Source organism: Dendropsophus ebraccatus, chromosome 2, assembly GCF_027789765.1.
Source record: "Dendropsophus ebraccatus isolate aDenEbr1 chromosome 2, aDenEbr1.pat, whole genome shotgun sequence".
Lineage (NCBI taxonomy): Eukaryota > Metazoa > Chordata > Amphibia > Anura > Hylidae > Dendropsophus > Dendropsophus ebraccatus.
Window position 1 is genome coordinate 119,812,271 of NC_091455.1, and position 19,979 is coordinate 119,832,249.

The window sequence follows — 19,979 nt, forward strand, 5'->3', positions numbered from 1 at the left end:
TATTAGAGGCATCGGCATTCGGCATCATTGCCGGCTATTTTTGAAGTACTCCGTACGGACCGCCTGTCAATCCTCGGCCGCATGTCCAGCCGCAAATAATGGTCTTGTTCATTTTTTACGGGTCCGTTTACGATAGGGCCGTAGATTCAGAGATAGTGTGCACTGTGCAGCCGCATATCCTATACTTCCCAGCATACACACGAACCATCAAAAATACCGCCGCACAATTACAGCAGCAAATACAGCCGCACTGTTACAACGTCTGAATCGAGCCTTAGGGTACGTGCACACTGCGGAATAGAGAAGGATAACCCTTTGTGCATTCCACAGCTGGCACCCACCGGCGGACTGATGGAGGCGCGCGTCTCCGTCCGTGTCACACTCCATTCTATGCACGGGCGGATTCTGCCCTCCGTCCAAAGAATAAACGTGTTCATTCTTTGGACGGACAACGGAATCCGCCCATGCATAGAATGGAGTCTATGACACGGGTGGAGACGCGCGCCTGCATCAGTCCACTGGTGTGTGCCAGCTGCGGAATGCACAAAGGGTTATCCTTCGCCATTCTGCAGTGTGCACATACCCTAAATCTGTAAGTGTACCCTGAGGTACTCTCACAGAGTTTGGAGAATTTCACGCCATACCGTGATCTTTTATTGGGACGGTACTGGTGGAAAAGACGTGTCTGGGGGGCAGCGTACGCTACGCTACCCCCAGACACGTCACTGGATGATGAGGATGAATGGAGGAAAGAAGGACCCCCCATTCATCCTCACTGGCTGTTTCGGTGTTGGAGGCAATAATAACGTATGCGTCCAACGCCGAAAACACCCTGTGGGCCATCTTTATACGGGGACTAGTATATGGGGTATGTAAATGTGTACTGGTGTAGTGTAAAACTTTATTTCATGTAGTGTGGTGTAATGTAGTGTTTTTTACGTTTTTTTGACAGTAAGAAAAAAATATCCCTACGCCAAGAAAGTAGTTGCTGATAAATGCCGCACTTATGTGCGGCACTTATCAGCAGACAGTGGCGGTAGGATATAGGGGGGAAAAATTCCCCTATGCCAAAAAGGAGGAGTTGCTGATCATCGGCGCACTTACGTGCGATGCTGATCAGCACTCAGCGCTGTTAGGGCGCATAAAAAGTAAAAAAAAAAAATTGGGAAAAAAAAAACAAAAAAACACTTTTTTTTTAACCTAAAGCATATTTACTGATCAGCCGCTAGGGGCAGTACAGAAAAGCTGACGAAGACTGCCGAAGAAAGGGGCCACGGAAAAGCCCGAAGAGCCGGAAATTGCCGACGGGACCCGACCGAACCCGGAAGTGAAGAGAAGAGGACGCGTGGGACCCGATCGCTGCTCCGGACTCCCAGATCTGGTGAGTATAGTGCACCTACACTATACACACCTGTTCTGCACCCCTCAGCTACCTAGCTGAGGGGTGCAGAACCCGGGGACATTGTTTTTTAACACTTTGATCGCCTTGATGGGCCGGCCGGTACTGGCCGGCCTATCACGGCGATTGTGGGGGTGGCATCAGTGCCATCTTTTCCCCGGACACTAATGGCGATTGGTGCTGTCACGGACAGCACCAATCGACAGTGCTTTCCGGGTCACCGATGACCCGGAAAGCTGTTTTCAGCTGCTATCGGCTGATCTGTGTTGATCAGCCTATAGCAGCGATCGTCGGCACAGGAGGGGTTAATCACCCCCGTGCCGATGAGCAGAGATGGCCTGCTATACATTATAGCAGGCCATCTTCCCCGATCGCTGTGTGTGAACACACAGCGATCGGGGAAACATCGGGCGTAAATTTACGTCCATTTGCGCTAAGTACCAGGGCGCGGGGGCGTAAATTTATGGCCAATGTCGTTAAAGGGTTAAGGGTTTATTGAAACTGCTTGGATATACATATTAACCCCTTGCCTCTTTAGCCTGTTTTGGCCTTAATGCCCGGGGCCTATTTTTCAAATCTGACCAGTCTCTATTTATGTAGTGATAACTCTGCAATGCTTTTAACTACCGCGGTTATTCTGAGATCGTTTTTTTTTGTGACATATTCCTCTTTATGTTTGTGGTATACTTTGGTTGATACAGTTTTTTGTAAAAATTACATTTGCGCAAAAATTTTACATTTCTTTATATTTACAGTTCTTTATATTCAAAACTCTCTTTTCCTAAGAAAGATAGTCATGCCACATGAACTAATTATTAATTCAACATCTACAACATGTTTGCTTTATGGTGTCGTCATTTGGTCAACGTCCTTTTACTTGTTAGGATGTTAGAGGGCTTCAAAATTTTCATGAAAATGTCAGCTCTGAAGTGGATTTGTAGGCCGGTATGTTAGTTACCTCCATAAATCCATCCACTGTAAAAACTGCAACCCTCAAAGTATTCAAAGTAACATTTCATAAGTTTATTTACCCTTTAGGTGTTTCGCAAACATTTAAGCAAGTTGGAGGGGAAATTTAAAATGTTGATTTTTTTTGGCAGATATTCTATTTTAAAAATTTTTTCCTCTTACACAGCAAATACTAACTGAAAAATACCACTTACTATTTATTCCCCTTATTCCAGTGTTTCAAGAAATCCCCCATATGAGGCCGCGTTGCTTTACCTGACTTAACCACAGACCGCAGACATGACAGATATATGGTAAATTTTGGGCCCTTTTTTATTTCAGGTTTTTCTTAGGCATTATACCATGTCACAGAGGCCCTGTGGTGCCAAAATATTTGTGTAAGACAAGTTGACTTTTCCATCGGTACCATTCGAGGGGACATGTGACACCCTAATAATTTTTTATTGTTTTTTATGAGGTGGTATGAATAAAAAACACAATTTTGCAGCAGTTTTTTACAATTTTTTTGTTCGCCGTTTACTATACGTTACATATTACATGTTACCGTTATTCGTCAGGTCGGTACGATTACAGTGATACCCATTTTATATAGCTTTTGTTATAGTTTATGGCATTTATGCTATAAAAACTGTTTGTGTCTTGCATGTTGTAAGGGCAATAATATTAAAATTTCTTCGGCAATGGAGTTATATGAGGACTTTTTATTTGCGGCATAAGCTTACGCTTTTAGTGGTACACCTTATGGGTACATGTGATGTACATCTTATGTCCCCCCTAAGATTTATAGGTAGTATGATGATAGCACAATATGTTATATTGATCAACTTTAAATGATGCAATCCCTTCTTTTGTTCGCTTGCTGCCAATATTTCTGTGATGCTCTATGACCCTCAACAAGAATTTTTTTTTATCAGTGCAATTCCTCTTTCTGCAATATTATTGACCACCTGAACAGAGATTACATGGCTTCAGAGAGAATCCCTGCAGTGTTCCGTCACGTAGGAATTCAAAACTTTAAAAATTAATAGAACATATTAGTAATAAAATGGCTCAGGTCTTTTCCTTCAAAAACATGGTTTTTACCCTCTTTGCAGGTTTGCTTTCTAAATTATTAATCAGATTTTCCTTAAAGGGGTTGTCCAGCGAAAATCTTTTTCTTTCAAATCAACTACTGTCAGAAAGTTATATAGATTTGTAATTAGCTTCTATTAAAAAATCTCAAGTCTTCCCATACTTATTAGCTCCTATATGTCAAGCAGGAAGTGTTGTTTTATTTTTAGTCAGACACAGTGCTCTCTGCTGACATCTTTGGCCAAGACAGGAACTGTCCAGAGCAGGAAAGGTTTTTATGGGAATTCATAGAAAACCGAGACAGTTCCTGTCTTGGCCAGAGATGTCAGCAGAGAGCACTGTGCCTGACTGAAAATAGAACAACATTTCCTGCAGGACATACAGCAGCTAATAACTATGGGAAGACTTAAGATTTTTTTTAATAGAAGTTAATTACAAATCGATATAACTTTCTGACAATAGTTGATTTGAAAGAAAAAGTTTTTCGCTGGACAAAGTCCGGGGAGGGCCAGGGAAAGCTGTGGGGGGGCTGCCCGGGTGATCGCTGATCATCCGCGCAGCCCATAGAGGATAGTGGTGGTCTGCTGCCGCGGCTCCTATTCCACAGAGCGGCGGCAGAAGATCGCTACTGTATAAGTTGTTTGTCTTTTAACATGTAATCAGCTTAACAGCAATTACTTGCAAAGTCAATATTTGCCTAGAAAATGAACTTTATCCCCCAAAACACATTTCAACATCATTGCAGCCCTGCCTTAAAAGGACCAGCTAACACCATTTCAGTGATTACTCCATTAACACAGGTGTGGGTGTTGATGAGGACAGGGCTGGAAATCAATCTGTCATGATTAAGTAAGAAGACACCACTGGGCACTTTAAAAGGAGGCTGGTGCTTGGCATCATTGTTTCTCTTCTGTTAACCATGGTTATTTCTAAAGAAACACAGTCATCATTGCACTGCACAAAAATGGCCTAACAAGGAAGAGTATCGCAGCTAGAAAGATTGCACCTCAGTCAACAATCTATCGCATCATCAAGAACTTCAAGGAGAGAGGTTCCATTGTTGCCAAAAAGGCTCCAGGGCGCCCAAGAAAGACCAGCAAGCGCTAGGACCATCTCTTAAAAGTGTTTCAACTGCGTGATTGGGCTACCAGCAGTGCAGAGCTTGCTTGAATGGCAGCAGGCAGGTGTCAGTGCATCTGCACGCACTGTGAGATGGAGACACTTGGAGCAAGGCCCGGTGTCATGGAGGGCAGCAAAGAAGCCACTTCTCTCCAGAAAAAACTTCAGGGACAGACTGATATTCTGCAAAAGGTACAGGGAGTGGACTGCTGAGGACTGGGGTAAAGTCATTTTCTCTGATGAATCCCCTTTCTGATTGTTTGGGACATCTGGAAAACAGCTTATTTGGAAAAAACAAGGTAAGTGCTACCACCAGTCTTGTATCATGCCAACTGTAAAGCATCCTGAAACCATTCATGTGTGGGGTTGCTTCTCAGCCAAGGGAATTGGCTCTCTCACAGTCTTGCCTAAAAACACAGCCATGAATAAAGAATGGTACCAGAATGTCCTCCAAGAGCAACTTCTCCCAACCATCCAAGAGCAGTTTGGCGATCAACAATGCCTTTTCCAGCATGATAGAGCACTTTGCCATAAAGCAAAGGTGATAGCTAAATGGCTCAGGGAACAAAACATAGAGATTTTGGGTCCATGGGCTGGAAACTCCCCAGATCTTAATCCTATTGAGAACTTGTGGTCAATCATCAAGAGACGGGTGGACAAACAAAAACCAACAAATTCTGACAAAATGCAAGCATTGGTTGTGTGAGAATGGACTGCTATCAGTCAGGATTTGGTCCAGAAGTTGATTGAGAGCATGCCAGGGAGAATTGCAGAGGTCCTGAAGAAGAAGGGTCAACACTGCAAATATTGACTTGCTGCATTAACTCATTCTAACTATCAATATAAGCTTTTGTTACTCATAATATGATTGGAATTACATTTCTGTATGTAATAAAAACATCTGACAAACACACATAAAAACCAGAGGGCAGCAGATCATGCGAAAATATAATATTTGTGTCATTCTCAAAACTTTTGGCCATGACTGTACATATATTTTTTTTCCTTTTTTTATTAGGTGGTCACACAGGCTGGTATTTGAAACAGTTACTTATTTCCAGTGACTCACAGGTGATGTAATCAGAAGCGCTTACTTTTCCTTTTCTTTTCCAATTAGACTGAGCCACGACTCTTCTCCTCAGAATTTGCCAGAGAAACATTTTTAGGTTTCTTGCTCCAGTACACAGAGTAGTAAGATCCCCTGTCCCCATATAGCAGTCCCCCCAACCCCATGCACCATATGCCACCTTTTTGCTCCTATATAGTATATGTAACCCACACAGCATTACCCCCCTCTCTGTGCCTGCATAAAGTATAGGCCCCACTGTGCAGCAGTCTCCATATAGTATAAGCCCCCTGTCCTGCAGTACCATATAATATAGCCCCCTGTCTAGTGGTCCCCATATAGTATAGCCCCCTTTTCATCACATCAGTATCCATATAATTTAGCCCCTGTCCAGTGACCCCCATATAATACAGCACTCTCTTCAGAAGTCTCCAAATAATATAACATCCAAATAAAAGTAAAAAGTGCACCACATTATTACCCCCCCTTTAATAGTGCACCCTCTCATCCTTTTTAGTGCTGCAACCTGCCCATAGTGCAGCAGTTTTTTTTTTACATGTATCAACCCCCAACCTTTATAGTGCTAAAACAAATCAAATGTATAAACCCCATTCAGCCTTTATAGTGCTGCAAGAGGTCACGTGTATTGACTTCTCACATATACTCTATACGCTCCAACAACAGATCACATGTATCACCCCCATCCTATAGTGCAGCAAACACAGTATACATGTATTAATCCCCTCCCCTATTCTTTATAGTTCTGCAATAACAGGTCACAGGTATTGACCCTACTCCTATCTATTATAGAGCTTAAGGAACAGGTCACGCTATGCAACCAAGTGCACTGCCTTTTCCTTTAGGCTATGTTCACACAACTTTATAAATTCACCGGTCCTGGTGCAGCCATGTTCATCCCAAACAACCCCCCCCCCCCCCCCCCGTGGTCCTTGTAACAGTCCATAAGGATGCTTCAGGACCTTATGAACTCAATTGCCCTTTTGGTGCCATGTGTAACCCCCCATAATCATAATCCATAAAAGTGCTGCAGGGGCTTTTTAAACTTAATGGCCCAGAGGTTAATGAAATCACTGTCTAATGTTCATCTCATCACATCCACAATCTCGCACCCCCCCCCCCTTCCTGTCCATAATGAGCATGTCAAAAAACATAAGGGTGCTGCAGGGGTTAATAGCTCATCTGCCCTGATGCTTCCAAGTGATGAACAGATGTTGCTGTCTAAATGGTGATCCTTAAAAGCTATTCTTTCTGCTTTTGCTCCACACTGGTGATGATATGTCACGATATATATAAATAAACATATTTGTTATCGCCGCGTGCGTAATCGCGTGAACTATTAATTTATCACATTCCCGATCTTGCACGGTAAAACCCGCCAAAGTGCAAAAATTGTGCATTTTTGGTCACATCAAATCCAGATACATTGTAATGAAAAGCAATCAAAAAGTCGCATATACTTAATCAAGGTACCGATAGAAAGAACACATCATGGCGCAAAAAATGACAACTCAATCAGCCCCATAGACCAAAGGATAAAAGCGCTATAAGCATGGGAAAAGAGCAATTTTAGGGAACTTTTTTTTTCTGTAGAAGGTTATATTTTTTTTAAAAGCCATCAAATAATATAAAAGTTATGCAAGTTGCATAACATGTCAGTTTTTCCATAGTACAAATGGCGTAAAAATAAAACAAAACCCAAAGAAAAAGAATTGCATTTTTTTTTAAATTTCACCGCGCATATAATTTTTTTCTGGTTTCGCCTTTTAAACACAAGGAGGAAAAAACGAAAATTGGCTCCGTCCTTAAGAGGTTAAAACAGACTGTTTTTTATGCAGTACTGGACTGTGTAAAAGCAGCCTAATAGATAGCTACAAAGATGGGCAGATTCCCACTATACTTTGCTGTCCAGAAGAAGGCACTGTAATTCAAGGCACATCTTCATAGCAGGTTAACAGGAGGAGATAAGAGGAGAGCATGATGGCGGCAGTGGCACAATATGTCACTGCCTGCCATGGACTGAGAGGAGCGTAATATGCAATGGACTTTTAGCCCATCCTGGATGTGTCCCTATTCTCCATGCCATTCCTACTTGCTTTAGCAATGCTAATATGTATTAAGTCTTGCCAATAAAGTTTATTTGAATTTAAGTAGACAGATAAAGATACACAGTAAAGAAAGGAAGGAAGTAAAAAAGAAAAGAAAAAAAGAGTTTAAATATCTGGTAACTCAAAGCTAATGACTGCCATACACAGGAATAGACGCTAGATGGCACTCACAATCCTACTGGGAAGATTCATCTCTCCGCATGTGGAGCCTGTTCTTGTCATTCACTTTCATGCTCACCACCTGAATTGTAAGGAAGTGAGGGAAAGTCGTAGGAACGTAAGGGGGACACTGGTCATGCTGCGCCACAGTGGCATCATATGCCAATGACACAGCTTAGACAGAGTGTCACTGCCCTGCAGACACAAGGTACCCAGAGGTGGTGAGTGCAGCCTGCAGTCCTGGACCTGGCATCAAAGACAATCTATCAGCCCTGGATGTAGCTCCTTATTTTGTAGGATTGGACAAGTGTCACTGACAGGGGTGAGTTCTGTACTCTTGACATGTGCATTGACTGGCATGTAGTATATTTTTCTTTCTCTTTATAAAGTTCTCCTGTATTAGATGTTCTGTGCAACTTGACTGTGTTGATCACTTACTTGTCACGTTAAATACCCATGAGTTTCCCATAAGTTATGTAATTTCACACCTCTACAACTTAACCCTTCCAGTGTAGACATGAGCAGGTGCTGCAGGTGGACCTTGCAGTTCACAGAGACAGGCTATGCATTGTTATTATTAGAATATTATATGTTATGACTCAATATGTTTTCTATGTGTATTCTTTGTACACAGAAAATAGTTTTGCTGAATGCAATCCCTTTACTATAAATAATATTGGGAGCTTCCAAATAGGACTAGGAGTGGTGACTACTGCCAGCCCGGTGTAGTTTTTTTTTGTATATGTATATATATATATATATATATATATGTTATGATACCATGTAACATTCCAACAATGTACTTGACATGTAATTATTTCTATCATAACACATAAGTTCTTATATACTAGGTTTCTTCCTGAGGAGTAAGATATATAGAGAGAGGGAAATGTATAATATATTTGACCAGGTTATGAGTACTTTCATTGGCGTGCTTTGATTGTTGTCAGAGATGTCTCTTTGAAGTGTGTGTTTTGGGAGCCTCTTGTGGGATGCAGTGACACAGTAAATGTCCTGTCAAAGAGCATCACTCTCTGATGGCTCACCCTGTAGCTGTCTCACTGTCGGGGCTTATATCTTAATCATAACACTACTCAGGGAGATATCCAGTTACCCTCCCACTGCTTCAGTCTAGATGTGTCTTTATGCACCTGTTACTTTTTTCTTATCTTCTTTCAGGTTAGACCATTATGATTCCGCCTGGAGAATGCATGTACGCCGGGAGAAAAAGAAGGAAACCCATACAAAAACAGTTAAGAAATGACATTTTCCCTTATTTACAAACATGTCTATATGAAACATTAAGCAGCCTGAATAGTACATTTTAAACTCTGAGGCAATAGAGTTAGTTAACTTTTCCCAGTGTCGTTGACTTATTGAACTGAGGATTTGTCGACTTTTTGAAACTTTTTAAAAATAATTTCTTTGTAAATAATTTTATATATCTATTAATTCATTATTTATACTTGGATGACAACAATTCATTTCTTGTAGAGTCCACTCACAAGGCTTTATAGTAACTTACATACTCATACATTGCTAGAGCATCCAAGCGTTATTTTATTTACACCAGCTCTTACTTTGTGATTAAAAGTTTAGACTATGTAAATTGCTGCAGTTATTCCTTTGGTTGTACAGTCCATCAGCCATTGACAATATGTCTAAAAAAAGATTATTTTATTACCAGATCTAACAAATTTTGCAGCAATAGAGTATTAGAATTCTAGTCACAGGTGGGTAATTTGCCTATACGGCACCCCCTTAGGCAAACCTAGAGTTTAGTTTGTTTCTCATGGGAAAAAAAAGCCATAATTTTTGTTTTTCTTGATTCAAACCTATTTTTAAAATGGTGTAAGGAGGCTTAGGGGAAAATGATGAAAAAAAATCCATCTTAATAACCACAATTGGATATTTGATGCTAAATGTATGCATATTGCGATTGTTAACTTAGCAGTAAAGCATGCATTAGTTTATAGTTTTTCAGCACACGTGTAGTTAAACTTTATATTTAATGTGCATCTAAGGTGAGTACAAGGATCTGAAGGGTTTGAGTCATTTTTAGGCAGCGATTAAAGAAAAGGTGTTTTTAAACATTTAAATGTGTTTTGTGGCATCCATTAAGGTATGGTGCAATGTTAAATGTGATACAAGTCTCTGACATGCTAGAAAGTTAGGGTCATTATCACCCAGCAAAAATAAAAAATGCTTTCCAGATGTTTTCAGTTTTTAGATACTGTACGTTGTTAGCTTGTATTCTATATATATATATATATATATATATATATATATATATATATATATATATATACACTGTACATATATTCTGCTATTGTTAGTTGATTAATTTGTTATATACGATTTTCAATCTTTTACATGATTAGTGCTAGTAAAAATATTTAAATTAAACCTAGGATGATTATTGGTATAGAACTTTGGACATGGATGTGATCATGCCTATATCCCAAACTCAATAAAACTGTGAAGAAACAAATTTACATTTGTTTTACAGTACATTGCAATTAAATAATTTAAATAACACAAATGTATTTCCAATTCTGGAAAGTTTTATTCAAAGACCATTTCAATGTCTCTTCAGAAAGTCCTGCACCGAAACTTTTCTAGAAGAATGACCACTGTAATGGAAAAATAGAAAGTGTATGTTCTCAGATTTGAGGAAAGGTTTTAATCTTCTATAACTTTATGCATTGCTGTGCTCATCATTTTGTAATATATTTTCACAATTGTGGCATTCCTAGATTATAAAATGTAATTGTCAACTATGTCTATCGAGGAACTTTCACATCACGTATATTTGCCCCTAATCTAATCCTAACAGTAAAAAAAAAAAAAGTTTTGTTCTTTTTATGTTGGTAAATCACATTGATTAGCAATAATGTGTACAAATACTGCATGACTAATTGCAGAAAAGTGGGAGTACAATCAACTTTAAGGCTATGTTCCCACTATGTACTGATAAGCTCAAACAACGGCTGGAATTAAGGATAATGAACATTCATTCCGGCCGTTGTTTGACAACAGCTGTTGTCTAAGCTTATCAGTATATCGTGGGAACATAGCCTAAAACTGTTTTAAAAAAATTAGTCATTTTATTACTAAGTAAAACCAGCTGCACAAAGGTATTTTATAGCACCACAATAAAGTCATTCTTGTCCCCTAAAAAAAACAAAACTGACAAACAAAAATGTAGTCAGTTTGAATTCTTCAAATGTCATAAGTAATGATGTAAAGCTGCTGTTCCACCTTATAAAGTGATGGCATATCATTAGAAAATGCACTAAATTTCATAGAAATACAGTTGCCAGAACCAGTTTCAATAAAGAAGGGGTTACAACACTTGTGCCCGCTATAAAGTTTTTTACCATTCTGTCTGTGCAGAGTACTGCAGCAAAGTCCCATTCACTTGACTGAAGCTGTGTTAGGGTAAGTACAGGATCCGCAGCAGATCAGTAGCAGATTTGATCTTGCAGATTTGATGCTGTGTTCAGTTATGTAGTCAAATCTGCTGCGGATCCTGTACGTGTGAAGCTACCCTTACAGTTCCCTGTACAGAAGGTAGTAGTAAGGACAAAACCAGCACTGCTGCCCCTTCATTCTCAGGACTGATGAGGGGTCTGACAGTCTGAGCCTGTGGGAAAGAGGAAGAGATGGCTTATCCTAGCAATATTTTATCACTGGGAGAACCCTTTTAGTTCCATATTTAAGGGCTAATCTAAAAAGAACACTACACAGACTCTAGTTTTGCATAAAGTAAGACTAAAGCTACAAAGGGGAAAAGTGTTTATTTAGATCTGATATACATTACATGTATGGGGTATGTAAATGAATCCCAATGTATCTATCTAGAGGGTGAAACATATAGAAACAAATATACCCCTTTGCATAACATTACCAGTATATATTACAAAGTCACAGAATGCCTGACAGTCTATTAGTTTAGCTCTATTTAACCTGAAGAACGCAGATGTGTAATATGGTCATGTGCAGCAGCACTAAGGGTAGATCAGGTGACAAAGCCTGTTGCAGCATACACTAGTAGTTAACGGTAGGTAATGACCCAAGCAACAGCTTTTCATTGTCAGATGGTCTTTCATTCTGAACATACAATATTGTTAAGGCTGTTACGAAAATAGAATTAGTTTTTTAGGTCTATTTTTTAGGAGGGTAAATCCCGGCACACACCAAATAGAGAAATGCTTACTTTATCGGTGCAATACAAACAGTAGGACGTGTTTCGGCTAGGTAGCCTTCATCAGCTCCAAGGCTACCTAGCCAAAAAGCATCCTCCTGTTTGTACTGCACCAATAAAGTAAGCATTTCTCTATTTGGTGTGTTCCGGGATTTCCATACTACTGTTCTGGGATCACTCCAACCACGAGCACCGCCAGACCTACAGAGTGCTGTCTTCTACTATATTGTATATTTTAGGGGCACCTTTGCTTTGGCAGGGCATGGTTCATTGGATTGTGGCTGTTTATGGGGCTGGATTTGTTGGGGTGTTGCTTGTCAGAAAATACATTTTCCAAATATTCACTGTGAGGAGCCTTTAGTGATCTTAGCTGCTAAACATAGCCTCTAGTGACATTTGCTGCTAAACATACAGCTTTATATCGTCTGAATAGCTATTTGAGACCCCAAAGATATACCAGACCTCACAATTGAGATTTCAGTCTTCAAGTAAATATTCAAATGCAAGTTGTAAGATTTTATGATTTATTTTTTTTTTAAACATGGTGATTGATATAAGGATGCTGCAAAATTATAGCCTTTGTATTCACAACCGAGATAACAAAGCACAAATTTATTAACATAAAAAGTCACTGTCTATCCAAGTTTTAACTATATACTTGTCAGGACAGGTCAGGGTACACACAGGTGATACAGAGACAAGTGCAGCCCTGATGCTGTCCCACGCCCATTGTCCCCGCCTTCTTGCCTCAACGTGTCCTAGGAGATGTCCTCTACGCCAATATAGGTGGAACAGGACATGAGAGAAATACAAAACAATTACGAGACAAGGACAAACATACACACATGGCGGGTGGTCAGCAATCTAGGGTCAAACCAGGAGAGGCAGATATAAGTACAAAGTTGCAAGGCAAAAAGGTCAATGAGGCAAACCAGAGTAAAAAAACAGAGGACTAAAAAAGAGACCAAGTCAGAAGACAAAACATGTAGTCAGGATAGCAAATCACAGGGTAGGAAGCGAGTATAGGCATATAGGTATTTGAAGGATGATGGCCACACATTGTACATTGCATAACATTACATTAAAAGCGCGGATGCAAGGGATTATTCATAATCTCTTATAGCCGGCCAGTCGGCTGCAAGCCAGCCCCCCCGTGATGTCACACTTCCACGTTCAGTATATATGCAGGATTACACCTTCAACACACTATTTAGTCCCTGATCATTGGACTGAACACATGCCAGTTGTAGAGAAAGACATAGGTAGATGCAAAGATAGACATAGGGAGAGGCAGGGAGAGGAGGTTGATTAGGTAGAGAGTTAGATGAAGGTAGTTGTGTAATCTGTGTACCTGTGCAAGTGCTCCTGTCACATTGTGTGTGTGTCATTACACAGTGTCCACAGCTCTTCTGGGTGATTTTATCTTTTTGAATCATCTGTCAGGTTATTCTTTAGTGCTTTCTTAAAACCATGTCTGGCAGGATAGAAAATAGTTATTGTACTTCAGTCATTCACCACTGCAAGTTCAATTTAACCCTTAGAATCAGTTGACATCTTCAGTTGTATAAAAACTGTGTCTTAATCACATGCCATGGATATATTTTATATTATATAACATATAAATGTCTAACATTATCACTAAATGAAGCCTTAAAAAATATTGTATTGTATTGTATATAAAAGAGAAAATGCACTCATAAATAATCTTCAGACATCTCATTAACACCCTTACTGTACAGTTACAAATCAGGGTGAAAATGATACTGGACAGTATAGTTGGCACTTGTTTCGTACAATCTTACTGTTGACGTTATGGTGGTACAGTTAAAGTGTAGTTAAATCTGGAATTAGTGTGAGGTACAGTACATGTTGAATGAATGATGGCGCTTAGGTGCAGCTCTAGAGCAGGGACTATAATCACTTTCCATGAGGAAAGAGACAATGTATTTGATTGATCTAAATCTTACAATTGGGCCATTCAAATCAATTATACAAAGTAGTATTACTATGGGGCACAAAGGAGGCATACTGTGTATATTAAACAAATTTTTACTTGGTTAGGGGCTATTATTTTGTTAACCATTCTTTTTTATGAAAGCCACACCCATGCTAATTTTCCTCTGAACTAGTGCTTGAGTATCATCCTATGAAGTGCTTTCTCAGGTATACATCTCTGGGTGTACACAAGAGAAATTTGACTAACATAACTAGTGAATTCTACTCCATTCATGAGCAGTCTAGTTAAATTTGGACCATTTCCTATTCTTACTAAGAAACTATTGACAGGCCTAACCCTTTGTGCTAATAGGTGCACCTCCCCCCTATTAAAATAAGGCCTTGTTCATAATGCTTTTATATTCTAGATTAAGAAAAAAAATTGCATGTTTATCGGATAGTCAGAGAATATAATGTAGGGTACTTTAGGTTTACAGCATGCTTATACATTCTGACTTACATATTTCGTCCAGATCATGAACGGCAAAAGTGCCTGATATGAGGTAATTCACGCCCTTTCTTAACAGGGCTGCATACCTGGATTGCTCTCTAGGAACATAGGTTAACTGGGTGACAACCATTGTGAGTGTTGGTGCTCACCAATCTTTGACACACACAAGTATTAGGGTACATTCACACCTACCGGATCCGCTGCGTGTATGGGACCCGGCCCCTTTAACCCCCGTGCCGCCAGCAGAAAGCCTGCCCACCCGCAGCCCGCAGCCCAGGACCCCCCCGCATCTACATGCTTGGCGCCGCGGCTTGATTCAGGCTCCCGGCTCCCCTCACTCCTCTTCAGTCAATCAGGACTGCAGTGGCTGAAGACTCATTGGCTGAAGAGGAGCGAGGGGAGCCGGGTGCTTCACACAGCCGCGACGCAGAGCAGGTGAAGTATGCTCGGGGCAGCCGGCGGTGTGGGCGGGGGGCCTGGGCTGCGGGTGGGCAGGCTTTTGGCTGGCGGCGCGGGGGTTAAAGGGGCCGGGTCCCATACACACAGCGGATCCGCTGCGTGTTTGGGACCAATTCAAAATCACAGTATTGGATCCGCAGTGAATTTCGCTGCTAACTCGCAGCGTCAAATCTGCTGCGGATCCAGTAGGTGTGAACGTACCCTTACAAAGAAATTATAACTTAAAATAACATACCACAGTGATATCCAACCTGCAGCCCTACAGCTGTTGTGAAACTAAAATTCCCTTGATGCCTTAGCAGCCAAAGCCCAAGCTTTAAAGTGTCGTGAATTTTTTTTTGCAGAAATCAATAGTCCAGGCGATTTTAAGAAACTTTGTAATTAGGTTTATTAGCCAAAAAATGCATTTTTATCATGAAAAAGCAGTTTGAAGCTCTCTCCTCGTCTTCATTGTTCTCCTATGGAGAGAGCTAAAGAAAAGACCAAAACAGGACAACAAAGAGTTAATCTACAAATACCTCACCCGTTATCTCCTGGGACAGTCACCACTGACCTGTCTGAGCTCAGATTACAGCTGTCATCCAGCTCTGTGCCTGTAATCCTCTGTTATCTGCTTTCTGCTGGGCTAACTCCCTCCTTCCTCCTCCCCCCTCCCCTCTCCCTAGAGCAGACAGGGTACGACTCATGCAACAAGTCACAATTTTCAGATTTTTTGCAGTGGATGGAAAAGAGGAAGGAGGGGGGACCTGGAAAAGGCTTTTTACATGCAGATAATGGCATATTTGGCTAATAAACCCAATTACAAAGTTTCTTAAAATCACCTGGACTATTGATTTCTGCAAAAAAAAAAAAATATGACAGTGACTCTTTAAAGCGAATCTGTAACCACAATCTGACCCCCCCCCTCTACCCCAAACCGCTTGTAACTTCGGATAGCTGCTTTTAAACCAAAATCTGTCCTGGGGTCCATTTGGCAGGTGATGCAGTTATTGTCCTAAAAAACAACTTTTAAACTGGCAGCCCTGTGCCCAACGGGCGTGGCCTAGATTGTGTATGCATTAGGCTGGCACACCCTTTCTGTCCCTTCTCCCCGCCCTTCTCATCATTAGGAATGCTCCAGGCAGATTGTCTCCTATTCCCCACCTGTGTCAGCCCGGTACATGGGCTGGATCGTTAAGGCACCTGTGCAATGTTCAGACAGGAGAAAATGTTTTAGTGGCATTCCTAATGATGAAGAGGGTGGGGAGGAGGGACGGAAGGTTGGTGCAAACTTAGGGCACAGATATTCTAAGCCATGCCAATTTGACACAGGGCTGCAAGTTTAAAAGTTGTTTTTAGGACAATAACTGCATCACCTCCTGAACGGACCCCAGGACAGATCTTGGATTAAAAGCAGCTATCCGAAGGTACAAGTGGTTTGGTAGGGTAAGATTGTGGGGACAGAGTTTCTTTAACTGCCCAGGAATTATAGGAATTGTTGTTTTGCAACAGCTAAAGGGTGACAGGTTGGACACTGCAGCATGGTGGCTCAGTGGTCAGCACTGTAGCCTTGCAGAACTTGGGTCCTGGGTTCAAATACCACCAAGGACAGCATCTGCAAACAGCTTGCATGTTCTCTCTGTGTTTGCGTGGCTTGTTATTTAGTTGTGGTTTTATGATACTGAGAGAAAATAACTTTTTGCTAAACTTTTCAAAATGTTTTCACCAACAGAGCTGTGTGAAGGCTTGCTTTTTGTTGGATGAATTTCCATTTTTGGTGGTACCCTTTTGGGTAAATATGACATTTTTGATGACTTGTAATTTCATTAGGAAGGTTAGCAAAGAACAGTAATGTTTTTCAATGTTTTTACAGTAAAAATGACATGTTAGTTTTATTCTGCAGGTCGGTATGATTATCTGGATACCTAATTTATATGCTTTTTATGGCTTATTACTTTTACAACATAAAAACTTATTTATGCATAGCATTGATTATTGTTATCTGCGATCTTCACATAGAGAAGTTAAATATGCGGCACTGAAGGGGTTAATGGCGGACAGCTCGCTTTATAGAGCCTCCGGACCTACTGGTGTACCAGTATGTCATGGGTCCTTAAGTGACAGGTTTCCATGGTGTACCAGTACATCAAGGGTCCTTAAGGTGTTAAATAAGATTTCCAAGATTTGAAAAACATTGCCTCTTCCTGATACAGTTCCACAACTGTCCATTGGTGTGTCGTATTTCAGCTCAGGTCTATTAAACTGAATGGAGCTGCAAGACCTCATACTTTTTTTATTTTTACCTTTTAACCTACTCTTTATGCCATTTGTGCAACATTTATTAGAGTCAAAAGCTTTTGCTGTTTTTAGCTTCCTGATCCAATCTGGCAGCTGAAAACAGGCAAGAAGGGGCCAGAAGCCCGTCTTTGGAGCATCTCTGTGTTCCTTTCTGCTCTGGCAGAGGTGCATGTATATTATAATAAAATTTCAGGGGGTACAATGTGTGATGCAATAAATTTTAGGGAGTCTATTGTTTAGAAAAATGAATTTCAGGGGACATGGTTTGGGCCTATGCAGTTTTACATAGTAAAAATTTTATTCTATAGTGTGGGAATCAGGTTTGCACTAATGAACCTGACTCCCCCTACCCCCCTTCATCAGCATTCAACTGGTGCTCTGCAGTGATGAGTGGCTAGAGTGATGGCACAGCAGAGCAGTGGTAGTTAGACCTGCTGTTAGTTTCCCTTTAAGTAAACTTCATTTATTGACCCTCTTAAAAGTAAGTTATCTATAGAACCGGGTTAATGTATGCAGGTGTAAAAAAAATGCTGCACAGTAAAAATAACAAACAGATGTTTTAATAGTTTATGTCTATCAGTTAACAAAATGCAAGGTGACAGAACAAAATAAATCTAAGGGTATATTCACACGGACGGGCTCGCAGCGAGATTCTCGCTGCGAGCCCGGCAGGTCCTGGCAGTTCCCATACACTATCTAAACGACCGCAGCGAGTATGTAATTATACCGCCCTTAACCCCTTCTGCTCCCGCCCGGCTCCCCCGCTGTAAGCATACTTTACCTGTCCTTGCTGCACGGGTCCGGCGTCCTGCTCTCCCGCCCGGCCAATTAGTGTGTTGCCCAGCCGCAGCCACTGATTGGCCGGACGGGAGAGCAGGACGCCGGGACCCCGTGCAGCAAGGACAGGTAAAGTATGCTTACAGCGGGGGAGCCGGGCGGGAGCAGAAGGGGTTAAGGGCGGTATAATTACATACTCTCTGCGGTCGTTTAGACCACAGCAAGTATGTAGTGTGTGGGAACTGCCAGGACCTGCCGGGCTCGCAGCGAGAATCTCGCTGCGAGCCTGTTCGTGTGAATATACCCTAAATCAATATTTCATGATATTTCTTGATCAGTCTTCACCTTCAAAACAGCATCAGTTCTTCTATATACACTTGTACACAGTTTTTAAGGAATTCATAAAGGATTTTATTACAAACATCTTGGAGAACTAATAACTTATCTTCTGTGAATGTAGGCTCGCTCAGATCCTTCTGTCTCTTCATGTAATTCCAGACAGACTGGATAATGTTGAGATCACTTCCAGGACTCCTTATTCTTCTTTATGCTACAAATGCTTAATGACATTGGCTGTATGTTTGGGGTTGTTGTCCTGCTGCAGAGTAAAAATCTGCAGGCAATCAGATGCCTCCCTGAGCAGTGTTAGTATATGCCATTTTTTCCACACCTGCCTAAAACTTTTGCACAATACTGTATATTAACCCTTTCACGACCTATGGGCATTGATGCCTCAATGCCCAGGTCGTAAGAAGCTAGTAACAGAGGCAGGGGAGAGAGGTGAGGGGACAGAGCTTGTGGCCTTACATCAATTATGTCCCCACAGAAAACTAGTAGCCTGAGGCTTCCGTTTTTGCATAGCTACCATTGAGGCTCTGCAATCACATCACCTCTGTAGAAGGAGAATTCTCTGTCTGGTGCTCTATAGATGCTGCAGTCGTGAGAACCCCAGTATCAATAGGGTTAACTGTCAGCACTGAAGAACAGCAGGACCCGCCGCGGATGAGACAGGCACAGCTTCTGTGCCTGTGTCATTCTAGATCATAAATTAACGTCGCTGCAGCTTTGGGCATAGGCTGCAACAATGTTAATTTACTGTGCAGTGGTGGAAGGGGGTTGAGGAACATGGAGTGAGAGACACATCTAGGGTTTATGTATTGCTGTATGTTAAACAAGCAATAATGAATTTAAAGAAAACAAAACTGTAATATGATTTATATAGTTATGTTGTTTGGAGTAGAAAGTTTTTTTTTTTCCAGATTATTTTGACAATTTTCATTTTGACATAGATTCTTGATTACTCGATAAATATGTCATCACACAGAAAATCACTAAACTCTTTAAAGTATTTTCCAGTTATCGTCTTAATTTGGAATATTTTTCAAAATGATTTCATGCAGTAAAATAAACTATACAGAGCTTTGTGGAAAATGATGTGAAACCCATTTGTCACTCTCATAATAAAGCTTTTATAACGTCAGCATCAATGTAGTAAGCTCATTAAGCTTGCCAGATTTGCAGGAAACGCAAACCACAAAATAAAAAACATGACAGTGATAACGATTCTTTATATCATCAGGGTTTGGTATTTGGACTTTAGTCATTTTGTGGTTACTATTTCAAAATGTTACTTCAAATAAAAAAAAGACATAAGCTGTATCATAGAATAATCAAAGTTAAGCTAAAAGTTTTGTTGCCAGGTAAACCCATAAAGATTACTTACAATATGTATTGCAGCATATAAAACATAAGTATTAAAAAGTGTCAAAATTCTGTTTCCAATATTGAATATTGGGAGTAGTATCATTTTATTAGACCCGCTTATATGTGGAATGTCTGTGAATCGCCCCATTTGCAAAGGTATTAGGTAATTAACAGTATTTATGTTCTCATTATAAGACAAT

At 40.7% G+C, this 19,979-nt stretch overlaps 1 protein-coding gene across 1 annotated transcript in view; it reads left to right on the forward strand.

The window, feature by feature from the left end:
• The first annotated feature begins 7,998 nt into the window (after nt 1-7,998).
• The window catches only part of AHRR (aryl hydrocarbon receptor repressor), a 204,714-nt gene continuing 192,733 nt past the window's right edge, over nt 7,999-19,979 (forward strand). The window contains exons 1-2 of the mRNA XM_069960270.1: nt 7,999-8,231; nt 9,089-9,161. Coding sequence (XP_069816371.1) covers nt 9,100-9,161 — 62 coding nt within the window. The 5' untranslated portion in view covers nt 7,999-8,231; nt 9,089-9,099. The remainder of the gene's footprint in view (nt 8,232-9,088; nt 9,162-19,979) is intronic.